The sequence below is a fragment of the Bos indicus x Bos taurus genome, chromosome 13, assembly GCF_003369695.1.
Source record: "Bos indicus x Bos taurus breed Angus x Brahman F1 hybrid chromosome 13, Bos_hybrid_MaternalHap_v2.0, whole genome shotgun sequence".
Classification (NCBI taxonomy): domain Eukaryota; kingdom Metazoa; phylum Chordata; class Mammalia; order Artiodactyla; family Bovidae; genus Bos; species Bos indicus x Bos taurus.
The window spans coordinates 28,616,111-28,626,693 of record NC_040088.1 but is presented as its reverse complement, the minus strand read 5'-3'; the positions used below and the strand labels follow the sequence as shown (position 1 = coordinate 28,626,693).

The 10,583-nt window shown below is 61.0% G+C and overlaps 1 protein-coding gene across 1 annotated transcript; it reads left to right on the top strand.

The window, feature by feature from the left end:
* The first annotated feature begins 366 nt into the window (after positions 1-366).
* GATA5 (GATA binding protein 5) lies at positions 367-10,371 on the top strand. Its single transcript, XM_027559091.1, has 7 exons — positions 367-657; positions 849-1,407; positions 2,663-2,838; positions 8,167-8,292; positions 8,773-8,860; positions 9,146-9,273; positions 9,595-10,371. Exons 2-7 carry the CDS (start codon positions 870-872, stop codon positions 9,748-9,750), a joined length of 1,212 nt encoding a protein of 403 aa, XP_027414892.1. The 5' UTR covers positions 367-657; positions 849-869; the 3' UTR covers positions 9,751-10,371.
* Positions 10,372-10,583: the final 212 nt, after the last annotated feature.

Genomic DNA, 10,583 nt, shown 5'->3' with positions numbered 1-10,583 from the left:
CACAGCCAGGGTCACAGACTCATCCACCGCAGCCCCAGACGCTTAACCAGCCTTAGCGGCAGCCCGCCGTTAACACCCATTAAGAGGGAGGACTTCAAAAGCCCTAACACATTTAGAGAAGTCTCGGCGTCGGAGCTCCTCCGGGTCGGCGGCGCCGAGCACCTGGCTGGTTCGTGTGGCCCGCGTTGGCAAGGACTCAGCGCTGGCTGCCCCGTGCCGTGTGCGTCCGGTCGCCTTTCCCGCGGAGCCCCGAGCGCCGGGCCTGCTTCGGTCACGTGGCACCGAGGCCGCAGCCCTGGCTCTGACCCCGCGGGGAGGGAGGGGAGGGCCCCCGGGAGGGAAGGGGCGGCGCGGCGGGGGCGGGCCAGGTCCGGGCGGAGCTGTGCCGAGGGGCGGCGGAGGAGCCGGGATTCGCGAAACTGCAAGGACCCCGGCTTCCAGTCTGCAACCCGCCGCCCGCCGCCCGCCGCGCCCTCGCGCCTTCGGATCCTCACGACCAGCCGGCAAGTACCGCAGCCGGACCCGGCCGCTCGCCCCTACCCAGCCGGGCTCCTTCTCCCAGAGCCCAAAGCCTGCGCCCTGCAGACCCCCCGGTTTCTCCTTCTCTGTGCCCACTGAGCCTACCTGTGAACCTCGGAAGCCCCGGCTGTGAAAGAGGTGAGCTCCGCACTGTGGCTGCGCCCGGATGCCCCACGGGCCGCTAGAGCCGCCCCTGCCCCCTGCCATCCTGTCCCCGCGGGTTCCCGCCCCAGGAACCTCCAAGCTGGGGATCCAGAAGCGCGGCCCGAGCGACAGCACCTGTGGGGCACAGTAGCCGTGACCTGGACGCCTGTCCCTCTCGTCTACAGGTCAAGGCCGCTCCAGGGAAGATGTACCAGAGCCTGGCGCTGGCCCCGAGCCCCGGTCAGACCGCCTACGCGGACTCGGGCGCCTTTTTGCACACGCCAGGCGCCGGCTCCCCGGTGTTTGTGCCGCCCGCGCGGGTCCCCTCCATGCTGCCCTACCTGCCGGCGTGCGAACCGGGCCCGCAGGCTCCCGCAATCACTGCGCACCCTGGCTGGGCGCAGGCAGCCGCGGCAGACTCGTCAGCGTTTGGCTCCGGCAGCCCCCACGCACCGGCCGCTCCGCCGCCCGGGACCACGGCCTTCCCCTTTGCGCACAGTTCCCCGGGGCCCGGAGGTGGCACAGGGACCCGGGACAACGGCGCCTTTCAGGGCGCGATGCTGGCTCGGGAGCAGTACCCAGCAGCGCTCGGGAGGCCCGTGAGCTCCTCGTACCCCACAGCCTACCCCGCCTACATGAGCGCCGAAGTGGCCCCGTCCTGGACTTCCGGACCCCTGGACGGCAGCGTCCTGCACAGCTTACAGGGCCTCCCGGCTGGCCTCCCTGGCCGCAGAGCCCCGTTCGGTGAGTGCGGGACTGGGAACTGGCTCCACTGACCAGGGTCCTGGGCGCTGGCGGTACTGGCATGTGCAAACCCGCACCCTGCGAAATGCCCCCCTGTCCAGAGTCAGGGCTTTCTCTGCCAGGTGGGACACCAGCCTGGGGCAGGCCCAGACCCCGGGGGACATGTAAGCCTGAGTGGAACCCGGCGGCTGGCACCTCACCCACACCAAGATGAAAACCCGGTCTTGAGATCCTTCATACACATATTTGTGTTTTCATTTTTCGTTCATCCAAACCCAGTATTCTGGGATCATACCATTTTACAGCCTATGTCTTAAACGGTTTTTATGAAAAGTTTGGGAAATGGCTTTTTTTTTTTAAAGCTCAAAATTCTCGTTTATTTAAGTAAACCACCACATTCGTCTCTGTTTTAAAATGTTTACATATTCTAATTTGAGACCCAGTCCCAGTCCCTCTCTGGGATCTAAATTTGAGTGATCGGATTCCAGACCTGTAAAGCTGAGATTTGCTCCCCACCCCACTTCTGAGTAGTGGGCGCCACGGACACTTTCTCACCCCCACTCCCCCAAAACCAAGGGCCATTCCTTTTTTGTGCTGCTCCGGTCTTTTAGCCTACACTCCTCAGCTCCTCGGCAGCAGCGGCGCAGGAAGCGGGATCCACTTGACCTGGCCGCCTAGACGCCCCACGCCTGGCGCCCACCCCCGGCCAGGCGATGATTGATCCCCGCCCCGCCCCCACCCGATCCTGCCGCCCAAGTGTCGCCAGCGCCCGGCCGGGTCTGGAGGGGCCTGGAGGCCGCGCCGCTGTGGCCGTGTGTGCTGCTCAAGTGGGAGGACCGTGCCGAGACCACGAAAGCTGACAGTGAAGGCGCCACGGTCCCTGTAGGATCCCGCGATCCCTGACTGCCCCTCCGATCGACCCTCGAGGGTCTTCTGCCAGTGTAGACGCTCCTGCCTCCCCAGTGGTCAAAATTAGCGATGCTGGACCCCGTTCTGAGTAGGGCAGTTAGTTCCCTGTTGCCCTACCCAGGGTTGCGTTTATTAACTCTCCCCCGACCTTATAAAGCAGCCCTGACGAGTGACTTAAATCTGGAACAAACATCGCTGTGTGTGAATTTAAACTTAAAAAGAAAGTTAGACAAATTAAATTAGCAAAATAAAGGCACAAAGGGGAAGGAGAGGAAAAGGTGGTGCGAACGCGGCTCCCAGGAAGGGCCCGAGCCTCGTCCAGCGGCTGCCCGCCTTGCTCCCGCAGCGGCTGAGCTCCTGGAGGAGTTCCCAGGCGAGGGGCGCGAGTGCGTCAACTGCGGGGCCCTGTCCACGCCGCTGTGGCGCCGCGATGGCACCGGCCACTACCTGTGCAACGCCTGCGGCCTCTACCACAAGATGAACGGTGTCAACCGGCCCCTCGTGCGGCCGCAGAAGCGCCTGGTGAGTGCGGGTGGCCGGGCTGGTCTTCCTCGATCACAGCCTGGGAGCCAGTGGAGCTCTGGGAGCGGGAGGGGAGACTCGGGCAGGATGACAGCACCTGGCCCACTGCCACGGGCCCCCCTGCGCTGGGGGCCACTCCCCCAGAGGGTCTGCGGGGTCTCCCCCAAGGGGCTGGGCTTCCCTGAGCTCGACACTGAACCTCCTGGGCCGGGATCACTGTGTGCTGGCTGGGGACTCAGCCATGTGACTCTGGGGACTTTGGGCTGCCAGGTGGTGGGGCGGTGGAGAGGCAAGGTGACCTGGCCCCCAGGTGGGACTGGAGGGAAAAGTGGCTGCTGGATGCTGGCTTTGTGGGCTGACAGTGACTCTTACAGGGGACAGACACTGGGACCGCTGCCTCTGATACTGCAGGGATGGGTCCAGACCAGGTGTATGGTTGTTCGCTAGGCAAAACTCATTTTCACTTTTGCTTCTCTCTGCTGTACAGCTGGTAGGCGAGTAGGGGACTGGGCTCCCGAGTTTTACCCGCAGCAGGGCAGAGTCTCCAGAAGCTGTGTAAAGGTTTCAAGTTGCTTTGTTCTCTGCCGTTTCACAGGCAAACTTTGATCGTCGAGTAATTCCGTCAGTAATTCCATCTGTCCAAAGTCGGGGGGCCGCAGGGGCTTCTTCCCAGGTCCGGGCTAAGGCTTGTGGGAGCCCTACAGGTGGCTTGTTCTGGTGTCAGGCCCTGGAGTATGGAAGGGCTTTCCATGGCAGATGCTGTGGGATGGTCATGCCACAGCTGCAGGGCGGTCAGTCACAGGCCTTTACTGGAAATGTGAAGCCCCAGCTGTGGCAGCACCGGGGCTGGACGCTCTGAGGCCCCAAAATGGGTGGTCAGGGAGCAGGACTGAGGCGCTCAGCAACTTGAGGGCAGCTGCTGTTTCTCTTCCTCTGGTCTGGCCTGGATTCGGAGGCTCCATGGGTCCCCCACCTCTCTGCACCCGTGTGGTGCCGCTTGCAGAGAGGGTCGCCCTCGGAGTTCACAGCACCCCCACTGTTGTTTCTGCCTGTTTTCATGCCCACAGCCCAGACAGTCTCTATTGCCACCTCCAGGAAGGGGAAACTAAGGCCAAGGGAGAGGGTCCTAGGGGGCTGTGACAGGCTGGCTCCCTCCTCTGATTCCCTGTACTCTTCTGGGGCCAGCCCTGAACCGGATGCCAAGTACACAGGAGAAGTGGGCCATCCTCTCCACCTCTTCCCTTGCAGGGCTCACCTCCCTGCAGAAAATTCCTAACTTGGGGGTGGGCAGGCAGAGGCCACCATCTGCACGCTGAGGCATCTACCTTCACAACAGCCAGGTGACCACCAGGGGCTTCCCTGGACTTGCAGCCGGCTAGCGGCAACCCCAGGCTCAGACCAGGACTGTGGCCTCGAGCTCCCACAATGCCCCACTCACGCTGAGCCTCCTGACCCTGCCCTGAGTCTTCTTGTCTAGCCCCCTGCGAGCTGAATTTGGGAACTGCCCATTACCTGCTGGAAAGGGAAATTGGACAGCCATGGCCAGCGCCATGGGTGGGATAAGGACAAACAGGTGCTTGGCCTGGTGAAGCCTCAGTTTCCAAGTCTGGGGACATGAAATAATTAGCTTTGGGGTACCATCTATGGTGGGGGAATCCCTGCACATCTGCTTGTCTCCCTGAGGCCTCAGGGCCTGGAAGGTGGGCAGCCTGCTTGCCCTGACTCCAGGCCCACATGGACCTGAATGTAAAGCATGGCCAGGAAGTGTTTGCCGAGCGGTGCTGAGGTTTGGGGCATCCTCATGGCTCCACTACTCCCCGTATCTCCCTGAGCAGGCTCCTGGGGGGCTCTTCTCACTGGCTGCAGGGTGCCTACCTGTCCCTCAGGGTGGCCCCACCGCTCACCGGGTGGCCGGTCCTTGCAGAGCTAGGCTCCATGTGAAAACCCCAAGATTCTCAGAGTCCTGAGGCCAGAGCCCAGCCCATGTGCTTCTAGCCAAGGAGGTGCTGGGCTGGTCACCCCAGCCTTGCCCCCACTCTGGGGTCTCACTCTCCCTGGAGTGTGAGCAGAAGTGATGGCCCAGGAGGGCCCTCTCCAGGAAGAGCTGGTCCCACCCTCTTTTAAATAATTCCAAACGTCCTAGAAGCTTGTCACCAAGAATACAGGAATGTGATGATGACAAGTGTGCGTCGCCCCCTCCTAGCAGGAGCCCCTGGCTGTTCTACCCTTTGCCTCCTGTGTGTATCCTGGGCCGCAGGGTGGGGCTTACACCTTTGACCCAAGGCTTCGGTCAGTGAAGACGAGTAGAGGGGGTTGTTGCAGTGGCTCTGCTGATGTGTGCCTGTGGCCAGGGTCTCTGTGAGTGCCCCTCGGCCTGGCCTGACCTCTGAACATCGGAGCCCAGAAGCCAGACTCTGAGGACAGCAGGCCTGTGAGCCTAAGGCTGGTTCTGGCCCAGCTCCAGGACGTGGCTGTGCCACGGACAGCTCAGCTTCCTTGGAATACTCACCAGCTCCGGGTGAGCCTTCCTGCACAGCAAACCTGGCACATGCTGCCCCAAGTGCGGGGACGGGGATCCCACGTCCATCAGGCTAAGTGTCCCCAGGTCTCCCCACCAAGAGCACGCGGAGGACCTGTTTGAAATGGCCACGTCTTTGCTGCTCCACCACCTGCAGCCTTTACTTTCCCAACACCCTCTCCAGAGCCCCCCATCCCTTCCAGCCCCCCACCTGGCTCCAGCTGCCTCCTACCCTCATTCCTCTGGATGCCTAGATCCTTGTGGAACCTGGCACTCAGGCCAGCTCTGCCCCTGGCTTTGAAGTTCCACTTCTTTTGAAAAGAACCGACTGAAAGAGAAAAAGAAAACACAGCCTGGAGAGGCCCAGCGATTAGGGGACCCTGAGAGTGGCCAGGCCTGGCCGCCTGGCCTGGCCGTGAGCGCGGAAGGACAGAGGGAGGCTCCGGGTGTCCGCAGATGGCCCCGGGGCTGTGGCCACGGGGTTTGATCAGCCGAGGGAGGAGGTTCTGTCCACCCTGGGACCACCCCTGCACCCTGGCCACTCGTCTGAGCTTCAGTTCCCCACCCCCCATAAGACGCCGGCACCGAGGGAATGGAAAAAGATAAATCAGCAAGCGCTTTGGAGAATTCTGTCAAGGTCATTCTTTTTACCCATTTTCTTGATTTTAGTCTGATTTCCAGTTTATGGATTTTAATCTAAGGTCACTGGAGAAATGTTCAAACGTGACTTTTGGGTTTCACTGCACCCTCGGGGTCCAGGCGGTGGGTTCACACGACCTGAGGCTGTGTCCTGTGTACACTCGGTCCACCGAGGAAGTTTCTACCCACCACCATGTGAGGTGGTGTGCGTAGTTCTGCTGCTTCCTAGATGTGTGGGCGACTCTGGGGGACACGTGGGGGCGCGTGTGTCTGCAGTGGTGCCCACGTGTGTGCAGCTGTGTGGTGTGCTGTTGAAAACAGTGCTGGCACGAAGGCCTTGCGTGGGTCTCTTTACGCCCTTGCGATAGTGTTCCTATAGGAAGGATTTTAGCAGGAAGTGGCCAGGCAGCCCAGGAGACAGCACTCCTGTGACTCCTGAGTTTCAGTGATGCTAACTTTTTTTTTTTTTTTTGGAATGTGGGATGGCAGTGTGAACTCTAAGGGGGAAAAAATTGGTAAGAGCCCCTGAGGGTCCCAGCTGGTTTGGAGGCGAGGGGCCTCAAGCCATGGTCCTCCTGGTCTGAAGGCACAGCAGGAGTAAGGGACCATGATGTAGCCCGGGAAGGTGGGTCAGGGTGACCAGACTGAATACTAAATGCACAGTTAGGTGTGAATTTCACACAAGCAACAAATAGCATTTTAAATGTGTCCCAAATATTGCATAGAGCGTACTTACAGAAAATATTTACTGTTTATCTGAAATTCAATTCTAACTGGGCATCCTGTTTGCGTGTTTGTTTGTTCAATCTAGGAACCTTGGGGAAGTCCCAAGACCTCCTCCCACCTTAAGAAGATGAATGAACTAGGGGCTCAGGAGATTCTGGACCGGGGCAGGCAGCAGGGATGGGAGGAGATGCTGCCTCATGTGGGACAGTGGGCTCTGGGGGGGTGGCACGCCTCCATGTGGGCATAGCTCCCTGCAGCCGAGAGGCAGATGGAAGGGAGGAAAGGGGGCAGGGAGGAGGGAGACTCGAGTAGTGTCCAGTAAAAGCAGCTGCTCTCTAGACAAGGTCAGGATGTGGTTGCCAGCTCTCCAGGGTGGTGTCAGTCTGGGGGCCACTTGACTGGGGGGCTGGGGTTCCTGTTCAGGGCCGTGTCCCACCATCTGCCCCAGGGCTGTGGCCACCACTGCGCTTCCACTTCTGCTGGGCCCGGGCCAGCCACCAGCTCTCTGCACTCCAACCAGGGCGCAGGTCCACCCCTAGGCCCCTGGGGAGACCACTGGTGATGCCTGCCAGGCTGGACGTCAGGCCCCACACAGCTGTGGCCTGGAGGCTGCCGGCCAGAGGGTGGGGTCTCCCCAGCCAGGCCAGGAGCTCCCGCCCTGCCCTCCGTCTGGAGCCTCCTAGGCCTCATCCCTTCCCTGTCTTGTGGCCCTTGTGCCCCAGATCCCAAGGCAGAGTCCTGCCCTGGAGATCAGAGGCCAGGCCTCAGACTAAACAGAGCGGATTCCCTGGGGCCTCTGACAGCTGCCCAACCTGGGGAAGGAGGAGAGGAGGCTTTTCCAGGTCTGCGTTTTCTTAGAAATGATTGGTGGGGGGTCTCCAGACAGGCCCCACTCTCCCTCCTGGGCCAGTGAGCAGCAAGGGCAGGTGTGGACACCCGCTGCCCACTGTCCGGTGCAAGCAGTTAAGCTGAGCATGCGCTCAGAGCCCCAAGTCTTCGGAGGCAGGCCCCCTGAATGTTCAGTCTGGGGCCTGACCCGAGGGGGCCCTGTGGCCCCTAGGGGTGCTGTTTCACCACAGAAATACAGAGTGAAGGCCCAGCGTTGGTTAAAAAGAGGCCACAATGGAAACCCAGCAGCCTGTATGTCCTGCACTCCTCATAAGATCCTGACCCCACAGTGGACCTAAGCAGGTCTGCTGTCACCCCAATTTTATTGATAGGCAAGCTGAGGCCCAGAAGGGTGAAGTGATCTGTCCCAGGGCTCCTGGGAGCTAGGTCAAAGCTCCTGCCCACAAGGAATCCTGGGCCGCCTCAGGACCTTAGCACCCAAAGGCCTCTCACCCAGCCCCTTGCATTCCCAACCCCATAGCTGGTCAGCCCTGAGCCCAGTGTCCATCCTCCCACTCGGCTGCACCTGCCACACTCACCCAGCCTCCCATCCACAGTCCTCCTCCCGCCGGGCCGGCCTCTGCTGCACCAACTGCCACACCACCACCACCACCCTCTGGCGGCGCAATGTGGACGGCGAGCCAGTGTGCAACGCCTGCGGGCTCTACATGAAGCTGCACGGGGTGAGCAGGGCCAGGGGCTGCCGGCGCAAGTGGGCCCCCTGGCCTGAGATGGGGCTGAGGAACCGGGCAGGGTGTTGATCAGGCAGGACCTGGGCTGAGTGGATACACACCTGTACACATGTGGCCCCACTGCCCATACCATGCACACACACGTTACTGTTAGATTGATGGTACAGACAGGCTCTCAGAAACCATAGCTTCACTGCAGCTTCCCTGCAGCCATTCAGCTAGGACAGAGGCTAGACACCTCCAGGGCTCTTCTGGACCCCCACAGCCCCCAGTCCTGGGAGGCTGGGGTTGGACAGGCTTTGCCCCGCCCTGCCTGGAGGAAAGCACTGAGCCTGGGGCATAGCAACTCCCCAAACAGGGCTGCAGCAGTGACTGGCTCTGCAGGGCTGAGATCTGGGCAGATGGCCATGCAAGAGGCCACGGGGGTGACCGCAGACAGTGACTAGCCATCCACCACTGCCACCCTGCCAGGTACCGCGGCCCCTGGCGATGAAGAAAGAGAGCATCCAGACACGAAAACGGAAGCCGAAGAACATTGCCAAGACCAAGGGCTCCTCAGGTGCGGGGTCCAGGGCTGGGGGAGGCCTCCCATGGGGCCCACGTTTTCCTGTGGAATCACTCTGGGTGCCTCACATTCCACCAGTAGAGATTCACATGTTTGGTGCAAGCATCATCTTCCTGAAGTACAAGTCCCTGCCACTGCCCTGGCTGGGAAAGGGGCTGGGGTGGCCTGAGTTCATGGCGTGGGGCAGGGGCTCTGGTGGAGGAGGCCACCCCCACCCCCACTCCATGTTACCAAATCTACAGTGTCTATAAATGCCCCATCTTCCCCCACCCCCGCCAGGGTCTTCAGGGCACACCACAGCCTCCCCACAAGCCTCTGTCCCTGACCCAGAGGTTTCAGCAGCCACTTTGAAGCCCGAGCCCAGCCTGGCATCCCCTTCATGCCCTGGGCCCAGTGTCACCTCCCAGGTAAGGAGGACGGGGTGGGTGGGGTGCACAGAGCTGGTTCCCAGGCATTTCCAGGAGGAACCCTGGCATCTCGGCCAGGTCAGAGCCCCCACAGTCCCCTCCTAGAAACTTGGGGCTGGACACACAGCTGGCCGATGGAGCCGGGGGGTGCCCTGTGGCCGACACTGACTGAGAGCCCTTCCGAAGTTATCACATCATTCCTCACAAGGAGTACCCACACCATTCCAGGAGCTGAGGAAGCCCTCCTGTCAAAGGGCTCCCACTCTCAGGTGGGCCAGCCAGCTGTTCCCAAGGCTCACACATGGCCCGTCCTCCCTGCAGGGCTCTGCACAGGTGGATGACCCCCTGGCCCCCAGCCACTTGGAGTTCAAGTTCGAGCCTGAGGACTTTGCTTTGCCTTCTGCAGCCCTGGGCCAGCAGGCTGGCCTTGGCGGGGCCCTGCGCCAGGAGGCCTGGTGTGCACTTGCCTTAGCCTAGGTACCTGGGCACCCCATGGACCCACCTCGCTGCCTCTTTACTCCAACACAAAAAGAGACTTCCAGGCCTGCTGCCAGAAGAGACTGGAGCCAGCTGGACCTGGAGGTGCTGGGTGTCCCTCAGAGCGGCAGCCGCAGCCTTCTGTGTAGATGGGAGGAGGGCTCAAGCCCCCTCCCTGGGCAGCAAGGAACCTTCAAGTGGTGTGCGAGGCTCTGGCTGACCCAGAGCTCCCAGCCCCCACTTGAATTCTGTCGTCAACGCTTGTCATCATCATGTTTACAGGTGGTAGCAGCAGGACAAAACCCACCTTCCTGCTGTAAAACCAAGATCACAGGTGACAAAACTGAGGCCAGGCAGCAGCGGGGGGTGAGGGGGCCGCCAGACACGGGGCTTCCCCGGCCTCCCTCAGGCTGCCCACTCCCCATGTTTGATGGATAGAGACACGGCATGGAGACCTTGCCCCTCCTTGGACCATTGGACAGCCAGGGACAGATGGGCAGGTTGGGCACTACCAGGACGCCACCCAAGGGGCCGATCACATTGTAATCATCGTGGACCCGTATTTATTTGTATGGTTTTCCCCAGACGGGGCAGTAAAGAGCCTTCCTTGTTCTGACTGAATCTGTGGCTATATTGTGACCATTTCGTACGTCAAGGTGCCTGGGACCCCCATTCTGACCCATAGGGGCACTCTCAGGGCTGATGGTGGGGTGACCACAGGTCCTGGCTCATCTGGGTCTGTCCCAGCAGCATCACCAATAACACCCCCTTTCACTTACAAAGCCATCCCCCACCCTAAGGCTGGATGACAAATTAGCTGTTGTGCTGGGTAG